Source organism: Toxotes jaculatrix, chromosome 1 (genome assembly GCF_017976425.1).
Source record: "Toxotes jaculatrix isolate fToxJac2 chromosome 1, fToxJac2.pri, whole genome shotgun sequence".
Taxonomy (NCBI): domain Eukaryota; kingdom Metazoa; phylum Chordata; class Actinopteri; family Toxotidae; genus Toxotes; species Toxotes jaculatrix.
In genome coordinates this window covers 4,556,386-4,576,143 of record NC_054394.1, presented here as the reverse complement: position 1 = coordinate 4,576,143, position 19,758 = coordinate 4,556,386, and the positions used below count along the sequence as shown (strand labels likewise).

The 19,758-nt window shown below is 39.7% G+C and overlaps 1 protein-coding gene across 1 annotated transcript in view; it reads left to right on the top strand.

Moving 5' to 3' along the window:
* Positions 1-19,758, top strand: part of si:ch211-186j3.6 (neural-cadherin) — a 276,919-nt gene that overhangs the window by 97,295 nt on the left and 159,866 nt on the right. Inside the window, exon 7 of the mRNA XM_041034346.1 lies at positions 7,237-7,379. Coding sequence (XP_040890280.1) covers positions 7,237-7,379 — 143 coding nt within the window. The remainder of the gene's footprint in view (positions 1-7,236; positions 7,380-19,758) is intronic.

The following is a 19,758-nucleotide window of genomic DNA, read 5'->3' as shown; positions in this document are numbered from 1 at the left end:
GTCTGTATTTTGTGATCTCAAACATCAGTTGCACTGTGATAACTTTTATGCCAATAATAAGCATTTAAATTAATTTAAACTGGTAAATATATAGAGATGTGCACTCAAGCACATACACACAGGCTGATCTAACAGGTAGACGTGATTACAGGTGTGTGTTGGAGACAGAGGAGAGTGAGAGAAGTTACTGTTGCAATGTTTGTTTCCAAACTTAGCACAGCATATATGCAGTTTACATAACTGATGATGGCAGATTTACCACTCTAATCATTTTTAAAAACAGTGAGTCCTTGATTTAATACAAAGGAAGACAAAGACAGGTTTCTCTTTTTTAGTCCTTGATCATCAGAGTTTTGCTCACTTAAATAAAAACTGTCACTGGTAGATCTTATTGGTTTCTAGCAAGCTAATTCAGTTTAGCTCATGAGTTAGTTGGAAATGCTGTCTTCATCTGACCCAAATGAACATCAGAACCCAACAGAAGGGTCTTAGATGTGCATTTGATAGCTACAAACTGATATTATGACACCTAATAATACAAAACAGTTGGAAACTAAAACTGTTGTCCTCACCTGTTGTCCTCTTCCATGTAGAAGACATGGAAATAAGGACTCACCTCTGTTCTTGAATTGCAGGATGTTAAGAAAATAATGTAAAATCCGATTATTACTGTCTAATGTAATGCAGCACTCAGATGTTTAGCCTACTGTCGAAAATCATTATTGTTTGGAAAAGAAAACCAAATGTTAGATTTATGCTTTATTGTTAGTATTACTAACAATGCTTCAGCCCGGCGTCCACACCTTCAGCATTATTTGAAAGACCTTCTGTGCCTAGTTACATTTACAAAGCTATGATCGGGCAGTCACTGTTTGGGGGAGATGTTTTGCTGTCAGTTGTCCAAGTACCTATTCTAATACACATGTTTTTTGGGGGGCTTTTTGCCCCACAGTGACATATGATGTTGTTGAAGACAATATGAATGTCTAAGGGAAGGTCAAGGGGGTGTGTGGTGATAGATGTTTTTCTTTAATATGAAATGACTGATGACTAAAGTCACTGATATAATCCCTGTTTATCTCTTCTTAAAATGTATTTATTTTTTATCTTTGTCATGATATATTGATATCTGTGTCTGGTGCCATCTCTTTATAACAGCCAGCTCAGGCATCACCTTAGTGTTATTGTTCTGGGAGACATTTTCCTCCAAATCAGATTTCTCTTATACAAAACTAAATTTTTCATGGCTTGTTTTTTTTTTCCCTGTATTAGGTTAGTTAATAAGGACAAATGGCACAGTCTCCACAGAGGAACGATAATGGTCCCATGCAGCTAAGGTCATGTTGGCTTCAAAACATGCATTCACAGCAGGCTGCCAGCAAAGTGTTCCCACTCAGTTGATCATGGAGGCACACTGGTTCTATAATTTTTAACGAACCTCAGTTCACATATGAGAAGAACAGAAGAAAACTTTGTGTTTGAATGACGAGGCACAGTTCTTAATAATGACGTATATTTTTTTTTCTGTGAAAGGTGGGAAAGTTTCAAAAAGCTATACAAATTATCTAAAAACAGTAAGACCTTGAGCCAGATCCTGAGCCCCACATTTGCCATTCGCCACATTGATAGACACTTAACAAACAAAATATTTGTAGTTTTGAAAAATGCTCCAGCCCAAGCGTCCTTCAAACAACGTCTATGTGAAGCAATGGAGAATAACAAAGTCGTACAACAGCACTTGGTTGGGTGACCCTGTACAGAACCCTGTTTCCTAGAAGTGGTGCTTCTATACAACTAAACTGGAACAGCAAATACATTTTGTATGAAACATAATGGCTAATCAGCTTATATTCAGAGACAACATATTTTTTGAGTGAATAAACATGTATTACTGGCAGCAGTGTCACCAGGAGGTGGTTAAGGTGGATGACAGAGGTACAAAGCGCACGACTGTTATACCACAACCCTTTTGGGAAGGGTACCCATTTTTCTTGAACGTAATCATATCGAGTTTTTCTAAGTACAATACTAAGGCACCTGGACTCATTTGAGGAACTTCTTAAAGATATTTCACTTCTCATCCTAATGGCATCTTCAGTTCTCACTGAAGACATCTACGTTAAAATGGAATTACCATCACTAAACAGAGGAGGTGGTCTACGGCACCACTTACAGTGCAGTTTTGAGATCCCTCCCCAGGCAGCTTAACATGCCCATACACACCATGTGACCCCAACAATTCACATGATGTGTGGGTCGGCCAGCAACTCACATGTGACCTCAACGATTCTCAAGGTGATAAAGAACCCACATGAGGTTAAATCAGGTACAACACTTAGAAAGATCCAATTTGATTATGATCAAGAACAATGGTTATGAGTCCCTTCAGAGGGTTCTCCCTTATAAAAACATAATAAAGACTCAACAGATAAAGCTGTCAAACTCTACAAGGGTGTACGGACCGGAACCCATCAGACATATCATAGGAATATTGACAGAAGCAAATCTCATGAAATGAGTTCACGTGAAACACTCTGCTCACATATCTAAGTCACCACTTTATTAAGATGGTATATTTAAGCTGTCAGAGCCCTCACCTATCCTGCTACAGCAAACACTGCTGCTTCAGTGCTGATATTTCAGCGTCTGACTCAGTTATTACTGCTGCTCACCGTACCCCACATCCTCCGGTACATCCACCTGAAGGCTGTGAGTGGAGATTGTTTTGTTAATGTTACTGTAATTTCTTCCACTGTATGTTCAAAGGCAGTTACAGAATTCTGGTACCAGCTCTGTCCACCTAGACTATTACATACATGAATGATACACAGTATGAGCAGTAATTCAACCAGTAAATGGAAACATGTCATTGTAATAAGTACTAAGCTGATGGTCTTGAACCCCAACTATTCAACACAGATGCACACCACTGCCCTCTCTCTTTCCTATATGCTCCATCTACATCATATCTGGATGAACTAAATGAACTCAATAATTAAATTCAGTAATTAATTTTCACAACTGACATCAGGCGCTGGCCTAAGGGACACATTTGTTTTTCTCCCTGGATCAACCGAATGAAAACAAACTAAAACAAAAAGTAAAACAAAAAGGTTAAAAAGTAATTAGTGTGTGGCGGTGTATGTCTAAGGCGGTTTTCAATTGATTGCAGCATTGATCTGGCCAAATTAGAGTTGTGGTGGAAATGCGATTGCAAAAGGCATCTCACTGTTGCTTGACTGCTGGGCTTTATGCTTCCTTTCAGTGATCCGTCCTGATCTCTCTCCACTCTCTCTCAGACACTCACATAGGCAGTCCTTCATCCAGTAGACGCCTACGAGCATCTGCTTGAAAGCATTAGAGAGAGGTATTTGTTGAAGTTCGGTTGATTTAAGTGTCAAGCAGGATTAACCTCAGAATGCCTCCTGGAAAATTTGCCATGGCAGTGAACCATTATCTCCTTGATGTCTGCTTATGGAATTTACATTATGCTTGGCTTAATATTTTAAATGTAATGGTCAGTGTATGCAGTGGGCTGCTTTTATTCTGTGCAGGACACAGGAGTTGTGTGTTTGTCTTCTTTACCATGTCACTTTCACGGTCAGCTCCCCATTTTCATTGTGAATAGTGATCTTCACAACATCTTTTTCAGTTTTCTTACTTTTATTTTTTGGGGGGTAATCCTTGTACATACATGCTGCATTAGACACTTGGCTTAGTGGATTTGTTCCTTTTATGTGAAGTCAGCTCTCTTATAGGCAGGTACAGTCTGTACGATTATACAGTTTTGGTGGTACAAGGACTCTTGGGGACAACAGCATGTCATGTGGATCCCCGCGACACGCAGATGTGAAATGAATAATTTTGGTTATGACAGTGTTGGTTTCCCCTCAAAGAAACTAAGCATGTCCAAGCAGGATGGCCGAATTATGATACATCAGAACTGCAACTAACAATTGTTTCTGACATAGTATACAATCTTTCTAAGCAGATACTTTTCACAATTGCCATTGTCTGAGGAAAATAGTGTGATATGATCAAAATGCCGCTATGACCACTGTGCTGAGATGATTTTCTGAACTACCATTTCCAAGGTCAAGAATAAAAATTAAATGTCAAACTCAATAATTTCCATTAGCAATTGATCTTTTTATTTTTTTCTTGTGATTAATTTAGTCTTTAAAATATCAGAACAAATGCTAATCACAGTTTCCCAGACCCCGAAATGTTTTCTTGAAGTCTCCACCCAACAGTCTAAAAGCCAGAAGTACTCAATTTGCCATAATAAAAAAAAGAAAAACAAAATCCTCACATTTGAGAAACTGGATCCAGAAAATTGTTTGATTAATTTTTCTGTTGTCTTAATAACTTTTCATAACCTTTTCATTGTTTCATCAGTGCTGCAGATGGTGGAAGTTTTCAGCATCACAAAGCTGATGTGCTGTGATACAAGCCAACATCAGCTGTTGTTGCCAGTTCAGGCTGCTTGTAATCATAAGCCTAATTGTAAGCTGACTCTATTTGAGTCTATGGTGATTACTCTGTCTGCATCTGTAATGCAAAAGTCGCCTCAGTTTGGGAAAGTCAGGACAAAAGCTGCTTAGCAGTCCATGTGAAAGCGTCAATTACAAGCACATATTTCAAATGCACAGACAGCGTCTGTAATTTTGCAAATTGCAGGCAGAATGCAAAAGGTTTAGTTCTTTCTGGCTTTCAGGTGAGATAAATACAAACAATCGTCTAATGATTTTTCAAATAGCTTCCTTAGACCACAAGTGGAAGCCTTTTAATCAATGTGCCCTATGTCCCCCCAGAGAAACGACATAATAAAGAAACAGAGCGCAGCATCTGCCTTTACCTGACTTGCGTATTGATCTGCAGAGAAGTGCACGGATTGCAGTGTGTGAGCTGAAATTACTCAAATGCTGCAACACTCTACAAACAGAGCAAAAAACAAGTGGCACAACACTGATCTTCCCAGGTAGAACTAGTCCAACAGTTGTTGAGGCAGAAAGACGGCAGTGACAGAACATGATCATAGCGTTCAGCTCCTAATGAGAGCACCTTGTTTTCTGTGAAAAATGAATAGGCTTTGTCGCTCGGGTGGAGTGGCAGATGGATATATGTTTATGTCAGACTGCAAGAGTTACTACACCTGCATTTTAAGGTGCACACACGTGAGTCATTGAAAAACAACACCCGAACGAGTACATATTTTAGTCTTTGTTTTAAGCTAGTATTCAGAAAGGCGCACACTGACAGACAGAGGCAGTAGTGGCTGTTTGAGTGCTCTGTCTGTTTGTCTTTCAGGCTAAAGCTTTGGTCTAGACTGAAAAATGCCCACAATTACTTAAAGGATCAGTTAGCCCAAATGATTGTTCCTACTTATCTTCAGTGGACTGACATCGTGAACAACTTTCCAACAAAGACGGGTCCCCACTGAAAACTGTATGTGGATTTTCTTGAGTAAGCACAACATTAATTGTGAAAGGACAACTTGATGTGAAGTATTGTAGATGTAATTTCTCACTGCAGTGAGCATAGTAAATAAAATTCCCCTCACTAGGTTCTGAGTGTTTTGGTGGCAACAAAAGTCTCAGAAACTAGACTTTTCATGAATACGATGCTGTTTTCTTCATATCATTGAAGTGATATGTCCTATTCCTTCATGTTTCAATATACTGACACCTGATTTCTAGAAAGGTTTTTCTCCAAGGGAAACTGCACTGGGAACAGCTTTATACTTGCTCTTAGGCTGCTAGCTTATTGTTTCATTTCCAATAAATAAAATGCCACATGCAGCATGGATTATTTTGTGAATATTTATGGAACTGTTTTAGTTCTAACTTAACTCGTCTTTGAATATTTGCTCCAGAATTGTTTCTAATGAAATTTTAATTAGAAGGCTTACTCCATTCAAGATTTGCCATAATATCATGTTAGTTAAAATGTCTTTGTCCTAATGCCAAGGCACTTCTTGTTGCTGAACTAATGACCCAGAGTGGCCGGTATGTTGAATTACACTATGATATCAACTAGTCCTGTAAGGACATCTCAAGTGTGTCCCAAGAATGTAGAATGTGAACCTCACGTCAACACAGTAGAAAGGACAGCCTTTCAAAAAAAGTTTTGCTTTCAAGCACATCAGTGGTTCAGAGATGTCTGTGTAAGGCCAAAAGAGAGTTCAAAGCAGAAGTTCAAAGTGCTACACTAAGATACAAAGACAAAACTGAAGGGGAATTTCAGAGCAAGGAGCTGAACTCAGTTTGGTATGCAGGCACTGATAAAAAATGCATGTCAAGTCAAGTGAATCAGTTAGCTTGTATGGGTTATATGTATATACAGTGTAAAATGCTTCTGTAACAGATGATCAAAGACACAGATTTGTTAATTCATCACACTTAAAAACAACTTGTTTACAAGTACCCTACCTTGAATATGCATAATGTTCTTGTGAGGTAGTATTGTTCTAACCAGAAATTCAGTTTGTAGTTTAAAAATGATCTATTGATGCTGTTGTTTCTATTGAACATCGCTCAGAAAAGTGTCACTTAAATATTTAAAAGCTTTAATCAGAATGGTTGGTGGCTCAGGCATCTATTTAGGATGCCCCCTGGACGTCTCCCTGGGGAGGTGTTCCGGGCATGTCCCACCAGGAGGTGGGAACGCCTCAGGCTCAAGTGTCCAGGGAGAGGGAAGTCTGGACGTCCCTGCTTAGACTGCTGCCACGCGACCCGGCCCCGGATAAGCAGATGAAGATGAAGATGACCCTCAAAATTCTGTTACAGGTGTTCAGTCATTCTGAGTGTTTTTCAGGACACTGATGCCGCCCAGTGGACAACACAACCAAGAAAATGAGTTCTGTGTCGAGAACCACTCCTGCGTACTGCATGTTGCTTTACTGTAGGAGAGGGAAGCTTGGGGGGTGGAATTCACAGTTTGGCCTCTTGTACCCTCAGTTTGGTAAAATTAACACAACAGCCATCTTGGTGTTTAACAACAGCATTTTTTTTTTCCTCTAGGTATTTCTGCGTGTTACCACATGAGCATCTCTGTTCTGAGGCATTGAACTAGTGCATGAACTAGTGCATGAATTAGATTAAACTGATTTGAAACGCTGACAAAACACTGTTACATGTGTCTCATTTTCATCTCCATGGCAATGTGTCAGGACACGTCCTCCTGCAGAGAAGCTAAAGCTGGGTGTTGATTGCGTGTTTATATGTGTCTTATCAGATATCGGACGTTCGTCTCAGAGGACGCGGGCCCCAACACGCTTGTTGCCACGGTACTGGCAAAGGACCCTGATGGGGATGGGATCACATATAAGATCACCACTGGAAACGAGGAGGGCAACTTTGTCATTGACAGCCAAAAAGGTTAGACATGTTGGATTTTTCAGTAATCTGTCCTTTTGTCTAGAATTATTTTTTTTTATTTTTTTTATTTTTTTAAGACAAGACAAAGAGAGCATATGACCAAATTGTACATATGTGAGAAAAAAAAAACGGTATTGTATTGTATGTAAGACAACATGTAGGGATGGTTGCATCTGCCTGTCTCTTTGCAGACACTTTTATAAATGTAATGCTTGACAGAAACGACATACTTCAGACTTCTCTATCCCCTATATAATAGTGTTTTATGGATTATTTTTACCTCACAGCTTAAAAATTTAAAGAAAAATCTTAGAACTTCACTTTGCTCAGGGGCCTGTCATTATTGTGTTATTCACCTATGTGGATTTAGCAGAAACTCTGAAATATCCACAAAGATTGTTTTTTGTTTCCACAGTTATTTTCACCCTGCTTTGCTGTCTGCCATCTCGGCTATATTTACATACAGCGTATAAATGTAAAAACACTGCAGTTTGTCAAACGTGCCTCAGAGAGTCTTGAAAATATGCTTCACAGTGTGTATAGTTTTATGTCCTTCACCGTATCCACTGCTCTGTGGATGAGAATGCCTCACCAAGCCTTCCTCTTACTGTGAGAGGCTTTGTCAAGGATATTTAAATCCTGACAGGTCATGTCACAGAGACGTTAGAATAATCAGCCAAAGTGTGAGGAGCGTCTCCACAGTGTCTTTGTAAGAAAATACCATCTGAGGTTCATAGTCACATATCTCAACTTCCTCTGAGGCAAGAACAGCAATGCCAGAAGCAATGAGAAATGGGAAACTGGGTTAATGATGCGCTGTGTGTATGTGTGTCTGTGTCTGCGTGCGGTTAAGCTGGGGGGATGGTGGTTCAACCCTTGTGTATATTGCGAACCCCTCTGAATCTGCATATCGCATTATAGGGTAATACGATGACTTTTACAAATTCAATTACTCAGAACTTCAAGGAACAATTTCCTCTGTTCACCAGCAATGACATTCACTGTCAGCTGATAGTGGTGGTCATTTTATCTAACAGGGAGTAGACCTGTAGCTTATAACTCGATTCCATTGGCTATCAGATGATGAGCGCAGGCTTGCTTTGCCATTTATATTGTTTGGCTCTCATTTGCATTTAGTCACATCGACCAAATATCTGCCTGTCACTGTCATAAAAGGTTAACTTTTTATTTCAAGTTTGCTTTCTCAGATTATCTTTGTTTTAAAGTTCACTTTAGAGACAAAGTTAAATGTCTGTCTAGTTGGTGGGCACTCTCTGTCTTACCTGCCAAATTTGCATCTACCGCAACATGTGCGCACTGTCTGCCTGCAATTTTTTACAATTCTATTTCAATTCAAATTTGATTTAAGACTCACAAGACTGTCCATTGCAATTAAAAGAAAAGACATTTGAGATAAAACCACTACAACTCATCATTCACTTTATAAAAGCATATATAGGCTATCTCTCCAGTGTTTTCTGGATGAGTATCGAGTGCAGCTCTTCCTCGGGCTGGTTAAAGCCTCTGTAATGCTGTTCTATGACTCATCCAAGCGACACATGAAATTGTACATCAGATGTCTTAGAAGTTCCTCACATTTAGGAACACAACAGAACACAAACAATCGACTAGCACTCTGCCATCTGGGAACCTGAAGCAACAACCACATTGCATTACTGTAAGTCACAATGAGCTGCCACGTACTACTTTTCCTGTACATACACCAAAGACAAGCTGTATACATCGGTATATTACATTTGGTATTGACAGAGCGCATACTAAACTCGCAGAGCAACATAATGGCCTGAGCATAGAGTTTACAACATTGTCGATAAATATCTCTGTAACCATTCAAATCATCAGTGAGAAAATTACCCAGGTGTTTTATTTCCCTGCATGTCATGTGAGGAATATCATACAAGTGAAACACAGGGAAAACTCGTTTCCTATCATGACATTACTCATTTCTGCATTAAATTTAATGTCATAATCTTTGCCGTAGTGTGAGCACGCCTTCAGTAATTGCCGCAGCCCAGCGCTATATAGACAAAAAATTATCAGGTCATCAGCATACATAGGATGATTTATAACAGAGTTTCTGACAAGCCCGTATTACACCCATTCAGCTGTTTCGATGAGTCATTCATCTACACGCTGAACAAAACAGGACACTGAATTCCACCTTGGCATACACCTTTAGACATAACACTGTCCCATTTAACCTGCATTGTCTGATGGGCATTATGGAAGACAAGCATTCTAAGCATATAACCTTTGAACACCTCTATCAAACAATTTCACAAATAAATTTGTCATGATTAATTCTGTCAAAGGCCTTGGATGCATTAATAAAACATAAATACAGTTGAATATTGTCCTCCAAATTTAGCAACAGTTTCCTATGGAGCATAAACGCACGTCAGTGCCTTGTTCTCTTTTAAAGAGAAGCTGATTATCAGTAGTAAGACCTCCTGCTCTGGCAAGGGCAATAGGTCTATAATTATCCATGCTATTTAGTTTACCAGCCTTGTCCTTAATGACAGGTACTAACAATGCAGAGGCGATAGGATCTGGAAGGACACCATAAACCATGAAACCTGTAAAACACATGACAAGCAGAGGACAAAGCCTGTGACTGGCTTTGTTTAGATGTTCTGCAGTAATATGACCCATACCACAAGCCTTGTTATCATCTAGCATCATAACGGGATCATAAACACCATCTGACCTGACTGACCTGACCATGTTTTCATAAAGAGAGCTTTTAACACAGTTGAATAAATTACTGTACAATAATGCTCTTACCACACCTCAAGAGGGGTTTGTCTGCAGACTGCAAGAGAGGTGCATAAATTTAAGTGGGCAAAATTGTAAGTTATCAAAATTGCACAGAACCACATCAAAACCAGACATTATTGGCAAGATGGCAGATTATTTGTCAGCTAGTGAATTGGAGACAAGAGGACAAAATTATTGTTTTAAGCCTGTCTCTGTGATTTTATGAATAACTGCCACCACTGCACATAAAATAAGATTATTATATCATTTATATAATTAAATTAAATTAAATTAAATTAATTTAATGTGATCTATCATTTGCCATCCATCCATTTTCTACCACTTACCCAGGTCTGGAGCTGCAGTGGCAGCAGTCTCAGGTTGGTTGGACATGCCCAAAACATCTCACCTAGGAGGGATCCTGCACAGATGCCCGAACCACCTCAAATGTCTCTTTTTGATGTGGAAGAGCAGCAGCATCACGTAACTCTAAGTGGGCATAACTAATTTTGAAGTGGCCGTAACTTGAAGGGGGTATAACTCTAAGCATTGCAGACCCCCAACAGATCCTTTTACACACCTCAGATATTTCGTCTGGGCCACATGTACCCTCAGTGTACCCTCAGTGTTAGATGGTAGGGAAGTTCTACAGTTATTCATAACTCTGACCTCCTTCCATCTTAATGGGTATTATTTTGCAGCTCTCTGGCAAAGGAATAAGCTCTCATAATGTTCTTGTTTCTTTAAATAACATATTTAAATCCTGCATTGGTAATTTTTTTTTAATGTTTTTGTTTTATGTTCAAACAATGACCCCTGTCTAGGCCTTCCTGATTCTGACCAGCATGTTCCTCAGCAACAAAATCCTTCCATCCAGGTTTAATGTTGTGCACAAACGGGCTTAGTAGAGGCATTAAGATCTGTCACAATATTGTCATACATGGCAAATAATTCAATACCACGATGTGGGTATTTATGTTCATATCAGAATATATCAGAGCATCCTGAGGCAGTTCAGTATTAATTAACAAGTTGTCAGTTACGGTGGAATATCTGTTAATCTTCTAAGTCAGATTTGTCCAGTCCACTTTCCCTGTATTAGCATCATTACCGTTAACGGCCAATTCGGATGCCATTGTCATCTGTTCACATTATTGGTATGTGGTACACATTGATCGATTTGCCATTTATCTGTTAATCCACAGAACCACTATAAGTGGTATTTGTCAATGGAATAAATTATCCTCTTATATTGCATTACTGATTAGGGGCAGCTAATGTATTATTTCTTATCAATTATTTTTTGAATTATTAATTATTTATTAACTAAGCCATCAATGGACCGCTGGTGACCTAGTTTAATCCAAAGTCAGTATCCTGTTGTTGTGGCTGTAACAGAGTGGTGACTAAAGATGCAGCACAGATAGGCCGTCCCTCAGAAATAGCCTAAAGATTTATGTATGAATTATTCAGCTTTTTTGCCCAGTCATAAAGTTTCCTCACAGCCTGGTGGTAAGTTTACTGTGGCCTAATACCAGTCCTCTGCCCAGAGGTTGGCAACCATTTCTTTCTGAAAATACTTTGCAATACAGTTTCCCGGAGGCTTCAGTGATGTTTTTAAATTGTTTGTTTGAAAACCAAAGATATTAAATGCACAATGATTGCACAATGAGAGAGGGAAGTAGCAGATCTTTAGATTTTGAGGCAGGTCTTTTACACAGCAGTGTACCCATGCTGACAGTGTGAAAAAGAGTCAGCATGAATGATACCAGGACCCTGAAACCAAAGCATCAATCATTAATTTTATTATTTACATGTGTGATCTTCTTATTATGACATATCAAAATATCTTCAGAGAAAAAAAAATAGGTTTGGAATTTTCACCTGATAAATTACTTAAAAACCTTGAACTCCAACACAGTTGTTTTTGTTAATGGTTAATTAGACCTCTACTCAGGCTGAAGATGGGTGGAGCTGTACTGGGTAACATCAGCGTTTCCTTAGTATGTTCCCAGTGTACCTATAAGAATGATAAAGTTGTTGTTTGTCCTGCCCTATCGGGTATGACAAAATTAACAAGAGATTTGAGGAGACGTCAGTCAAACACCCACCAACACAGTCCCACAGTCCTGAAAAGAATTCAGTAAAAAGAAGAGAAAAAAGTTATTACGGAATGAAAACAGCTGCGTGGGTGTACCATGGGTGTTCAGGGCCTTTAACTTATAAGTCTGGTGATGGTTTTCAAACTGTCAACAGCTCCCATGACAAGAACCAAACCAACAATGAATATATCCAGCTAGCAGTGTATTTACTGTGTATTCATATCCTGATGAACCTTATTCCTGTGTGTCATAGAACTCCATTATTTTCCAAAAACTATTCAGAATACATCAGTGAGCCACACTGTTTCACAGGGGGACATGCACATGCATGTCATTACCATACCATTACCAAGCTGATCTGCCATACACTATGTGGCTGCCGTCAGAGAGTCGTTTTCTGCAGGTGAAAATTGTACCTAACAAAAACACCATTTACTCCTGATTAGAAACACAACAGTTAATGCTCACATGCCAGGATTTACAGCTTGAGGTTGGACAAAACGAGTGATTTGAAGACATAACTTTGGGAACCTTCAGATTTGTCAGTATTTCATGAGACGCTAATAGATCAAAGTCATTTACTGAATTGTTATCATGAAAATATGTTTCTCAAGGACACTTTAACATGTAGACGAGGGGAGGCGGGGGTCAAACTGCCAACCCTGCAATTAGTGGACAACCCACTCTACCCACCGAACCACAGCCGCCCACTGTAACAGTCCTTGTTAAAAACTACAGTGCTCAGACATAAGATGCAAAGAACATGATAGATTTTAATTTGCTCTGCATGTAGATGAATACGGGCTCGAAATAACATGCAGAACACAGAAAAGGCTTGGATCAATGCTCGCTTTATTAATATCTTGTTTCAAAGATGATGATTCTTATAATGGAAGGACAGCACACTGAATTCCGCCCACTCCCTCCAACCCATCTCATTCTCTCTCTGCCACTGATGAAAATTGTTTATTCCCCCCCTCCTCATTATAAATGTCTGACAATCATTCGAGCGATTGTTTTCCTCCCTTCTGGCAGGAGCAGCCCTGCCAGCCTCCCTCTCCATGTTAATTTGACTGTAACTCACCCTAGAATACAGTGTGTTTCCCTGAGATTTAAAGCAGCCATTAGGATCCGAGCAGGCCGGTCAATATGATGATCACACTCTTCCTATTAAAACCCATAAATACCAAAACACTCACTCCGCTGGAGGAGAGGAAGTATTTACTGACAGCTAAGGGGAAATGCGGGTTGCCAATAAACAGGCTTCGATCATTTCCCTTTTTTTTCCCCCCAGATAAGTTTGATGGTATTTTGGAAAAGAGTATTTCCTGAAAAGGGAGGTGGTAGGTGAACTTGTTTTCACTGTGATGGTGTAGCATTCGTCGTCCTGTTGTCTTGTTTTATTTCTATTATTTAGTCTTTCCTGCTGAACTGCTCGCCTTCTATCTATTGTGTTTGGTCTGATGTGCTGACCTGTGTCTGATCCCAGCTTTATGTAACAAACTCACTTTGTTTCGCCCTCATTCTTCTCCCTTGTTCCCTCTGGCGAATATATTGTTATTCTCTCTTTTTCTCCATCACTATTCCACTTCCTACTCTTTTTTTAAAGCTCCTTCTTTCTTTGTCCCCACCCTCACCCACCCTCACATACACACACTTACACTGCTGTGTCCTCTGTCCGCTCTGTTGTCTCTCACCCATCCCTTACTTTGTCTTTCTACTTCCTCCCTCCTGGCTGCCTTCATGTGAAGTGACGGCTGCTCGCTGACCCCCGAGGAAACATCTTCTCTATCTCCAATAAGCGATGATATGTGCTGGCCCTGTTAGCAGCAACTCCCACACACACACACACACGCACTCACAGACACACACACAGTGTCAAACTCACTGCACATTTATTGAATAATAAATATTCTCATACACATACACAAAAATTTGACCTGTTTATGTACTGAAACATGCAGACATGCTGTTATACAAATACACACAGACATAATGCTGTACCTTCTTGCACATGCGAGAGACACACAAGCACACACAGCTGAAAAATACACAAAAGAACAGTCTCTCAAATGGATAGACAACACACAAACTCACCCAACAAGCAGAGGAAGCATACTGACATAGTAACACACAAACATTTGGAGACCTGGAAAAAAAACAAAAGAACATGCACATACTCTGCCCTCCCTCACACACATTCTTACACTGTATACAGGCACGCATGTAAACACACAAACACACAACCACAGGCATGAGCAAACATGTATACACAGAATTGTGCACACAGAATCAATCAGCTATGCATGTATGCATCCACTCGTATACTGGCCAACACATACACCCAGAGACACACATACACACAAGCCCATAACCCATACTACGGGGAAATATCTCATAGATTAGAAGAGACGCTCGCTGTATGCTTTGTTCTTGGAATGTCCTAAAACCTTTTCCATGTCCCATTTTCAACCACTTACCCAGCATGTGTTGCTCTCATCTAAGGCTTTTAGGTCGTATTAGATGTAGGGATCGGACTAAAGGGCGCCGCCGGTGCTCCCTGTATATGTAACATAGCTAGCAGGCCGCAGCCTCTCTCTGTGGCTGCCTGCTGCCTTTACTGAACTGGTCACATTTATCTGGCCTTCTGTCTCAATTCATTAAGCATGAGTGCCCTCCCTGGATCTGCTGGAGCAGCGTGGGTGGAGAGAGAGAGAAGGGCGGACTTGTGTTTGCACTCTTAATGCATCTTTGGTATGGGTATACATTTTTTTTTATTTTATTTTGTTTATTTATTTATTTTTATTCTAATTGATGATTCTCTGGGCCAAGAGTCTAACTTTCTGAGTCAGTGTACATGTCACTACTAGAATGATAGCAGGGGAAATGAAAAAAAAAAAAAAAAACTTGCTTTTTTGTTTTAGCAAAAGAACACAGAAACAAGAAAACAAACAAAAATTCTCCTTTTGAGACCTATATTTTAAAAAATATAACTGCAATAGTTTTTTTTTTTTATATGTCTGGCAACAGATATTTCTTGACAGCAGAAACCAAAACTTTTTTTTTTCATTTTCTGAAAAAGACACAGAAACAAAAATATATTTCCCTCTGTACAATTTACAGTTAGGAAACCAAAATGCAAATTGACGGTCAGATTTTTATGTGTGTGGTAGTAACGCTAATCTTAAACCCCATGTCAAAATTAGAGTTGATCATATTTTACTTCTTTGATGATATCTCTGCAAATACAGCCTTTAAGCATGAAATATGTAATCAAGAGATAATGTGGTTAGGGGTAGGGGGTTGTAGCTGTCTTTTGTTGTTGCTTGTTTGTGGGTCTTTCTGCCTTAAGTTTTGTCTTAAGCAAGTGAAATGCATGCTGGATCGTGTTGAGATCTGGTGATTGACTGGGCCATTGCAGAATATTCCACTTCTTTGCCTTAAAAAAACCCTACGTTGCTTTCACAGTATGTTTTAGGTCATTGTCCATCTGTACTGTGAAGCACTGTCTAATCAACTTTGCTGCATTTGGCTGAATCTGAGCAGAAAGTATATCCCTATACATTTCAGAATTCATCCGGCTGCTTCTGTCTTTTGTCACATCATCAATAAACACTAGTGACCCACTGCCATTGGAAGCCATGCATGCCCATACAGCAAAACTTTCCATTCGTTAGTAAGCAAAAGGAAAAATATCCATAATCAATATCCACAGCAAACAACAGAAATCTGATGGGCCAGCAAAAATGAACAAAAATAAGGGGAGCCACTCAGACCAGTCCTGAAAGGTTGTAGGATCTGGTGTCTCTAATCTAAACCCACATAAAAGCTAAACCTAAGAAAAATAAAAACCACAAGAACAGGACTACAAGACCCATAAAAAAATAGCAACACAACAAAACAGAACGCAAAATCATTCAGTCACAAAACCCCAACTTTTGCTGCAGTGGCTGGGAGGTGGAAGAGAGTGAGCCAAGGTGCCTGCCCCCTCTTTATTGGTTTCCTCTCTTTCAGACTAGACCAAATACACCTGAGGGAAGAGGACATCATGGGTCAAGGAGCATTTACACATCATAAGCAACCTGAGGGGGGTGTAACAGGGAGCTCAGTTACCTCACTCATCATATGAAATGTGTTACTGAAGTTGGAGATAAGCGTGGGTTTTCTCCTGGCACTCTGGCTTGCTCCCACAATCCCCAAAACATGCACATTAGGTTAACTGGCTACTCTCAATTGCCCCTAGGTGTGAGTGTGTGCATGAGTGGTTGTCTGTTGTTGTGTGTCGGCCCTGCGATTGACTGGCGACCAGTCCAGGGTGTACCCCTCCTCTCGCCCATAGTCTGCTGGGATAGGCTTCAGCTCCCCGCGACCCTGACAGATCAAGCAGCATAGAAGATGAATGAATGAAAGTTGGAGATATTATATTCTCTCACTAATTGAACTTCAGTGACAACTGAAGTGACACTGCATGTCTCTGTAGACAGCAACCATGTCATATAATAAAGTTTTTATGGGCCACTCAATTGGAAAACCAAAGGTCATCTCCATGTCCATGTCTGTTGTGGACATTAACATTTAACTTAAAGCGCTGCCGTGCCAAAGAAAACCCTTTCATTTATACAGCACCAATCAAAGTGTTATTATAGTACCTTTGACATGCACTGTATATGCACACACATAACATTTACTGTATATTTAGCACCTAGTGTACCACTTGCTGTTCATAATAATAGCGCAGGAAGGTAAAATTGATGCCAACATTAATTGTAGTATTGAAAGAATCTGCATTTAAATGGTTAGTTAATTTATTTATTTATCCTATGTGACCCATGTTTATCGAACCAAGTTGTTTACTCTTTCTGTTGCAAACAATTGTTCTAATTTTAGTCTCATTGTACCTTTTTTTTTTTTTATCACAGTCTCTTGTAAGCCAGTCTACAATGCAACCTCTGTCAGCCCCAGCCAGATACAATACCCACCATACAATAGCCTATTTAGATGTGGATAATGAGAAATTGGGAGAAAACCATCCAGGCTACTGTGGTTTTAGAGTATGAGCAAATTGCTTTTTTTATCGTAGTAAAGGTGCCCAGGTGGGAGAGAGGGAGATTTGGCCTGAGAGTACATCCAGCTGCTGTAATGGCCAAACTTCAGCTGAAAGTCAGGAACACTAATAGGGAATAAGTGTCCATAATTAAATGCCTGGCCCACAGTCCTGGATATAATTACTGTAACCCCTGAATTTTAAGTACAACATTTAGAATAGCATCAAAAATAAATGCCAATGAACTAATTTTATTTAACCAGAATATATAATAAAATTTACAAAGTTATTGAACAACAACAAAAAAAGCTTGCATGTAGTGAAATAAACAAGACCAGGTCAAAACCTAGTGTAGCTTCACTGCGTATTGGCCAATGTGTGAAGTTGCTGAGGAAGTATCTGAGAACTGTTGTGGAACTGCTGTAAAAACTACTTTCAATGTAAAGTAGCTAAAGCTGCTCAAAAAATCATTAAATGTCACCAGATGATGTAATGCCCTAATTGGCGTATTCATTTCGTCATCGCTTTGTATTTGAATCCTGCTCATTGTCAGGCAGTTTCAGCCCTTTATCACAAACGCTTTATTAATTCAGCCAAATTCCCAATAAAGCTGTTCTTGTTTACATGTTTTTCTGTTTCTATTGTCAGACAACGGAACAAATATGAAATAGTGACTGAAACGTTGCCCATTAAGACAACATGTTAACCAGTAGTCACCTCCTGGCCTTTTCCAAGCTGCTGCTCTGCTAAAATCCTGATTTCATAACCGTGACATCGTCTAATAAAATCACAGCACACATAAGTTGAAAGCAAAAGCTGTGCTGTGATTTCAGCAATATTTACTTGTAAATGACTCAGAGAGAAAGTGACAAACTCATTCACATCTATGTCACCTGCTGTGCAGTGCCTGCAGAGGGAAAGTCCAACCTCGCACTTGCTAAGCGACTCTCTTCTACAGAAAGTAGTTAATTTGTCACTAAGTGCTTTTTTGACAAAAATTAGCTGAAAGGATCTGAAAACTCTTTAAATCTAGTGACAAAGGCAACAAAGTTTGCAACACTGCCTGTAAACTCCCCCCTCATGGCATCACTTTGAAGAAACTGTTCACGCCAGTTCATTTAGAAAGAGCAACTGCCAACAACCAATCCAACACTTGGCCATCGGACCAATGGTGTAGCTTCAGTCAGTCAGCAACGGACATTTGCATTTATAGGGCTGGCCTGGTATCAGCCAGTGCCCCAGAGCTGGGAACATTTCAGTGGTGAGGGCACCAGCTTCAGCGCACTCAAGAAAAACATTCAAACTGCAGACGTGTGTATTCTTTTTTATTGATGAACAACAAGAGAATATCACAGTCGGTACATTATACCGTGAGCCTGACGATGTATTAGCTTGGTTATGGGAATAACAAGCACACAAAAGCAAAGTACGGTGATACTGTGCGTTTTAATAATGTACCACAGACTGAATGTCAACATAATTTAATGTGAAAATTTCTTGTAAGGAATTTATAGATCCCTTCCAGTTTGTTGCTTGTTTTGCGTGTCACTGATTCATGGTTAAAAAGACAGAGACAAAAACAAAGATCACTCTGTGAAACAGAACTATTATGAGTGGTTAAAATAGACTGCACTTAAAGTTAGGTGGAGACTGAAGATTTTTAAAATTGCACCGTTTCAAGATTGCAAGGTTTTGTGGGCTGAGAATTTAGGCACTCCAGCAGACGGCATTTAAGTGTTACATTGTGTGTGTCCTCAATATTGAAAGTGTTTGTGTTTCACAGTGCTAAAGATCAAATTTCCTAGCAGACAAAGCGCGTCAACACTGTGCTGTGTGCAGAATGTTGTGAAAATCGGGTCAAGTTTGCAAGACAAACAGCTAATCAAACTGAAAACTGTGTAAAACTGCATGGATGTGGTTGATTTGCGTTCAGCCACAGAATATGGACTTCCTTAACACGAAAAGACTACATGCTGAAATGTATGAAAAGGAATTTGTGCTCAAAGCAGATTAATTATCTGCATACAAGCTTTTGCAGAGCACCCCTTCAGTTTTCTCTGCAGACTTCAGCCTGTCTGTAGTCTGGCCTGAAAAAGAACTTTATTGGCAGAAACCTCTGCAGAAGCATTTGCTGAATATGAGTGTTTGTGTGCACCCATGTGTATTTTATGACATTTACTGTGGAGGTGTGCGTGAGTATATGCATTTATGTGTCTGACACAATGTATGTGACACGTCTTTCTTCAGGCAAAGATTCTTCCTCCTGCACCTCTACGGTTGCAAATTGGAATCAACCCCCCCTCTGTCTATTTTTATCTGTTTCTTTTACACACAAAAACACACAAACACATACCCTTAACTATGGACAGCAGTGCCAGGGAACCAGCCATTGTGACAAACACCTCGAGGCAGACACCCCCTCTGTGGCATTTTTCCATCGCCTGTGCAAAAACAC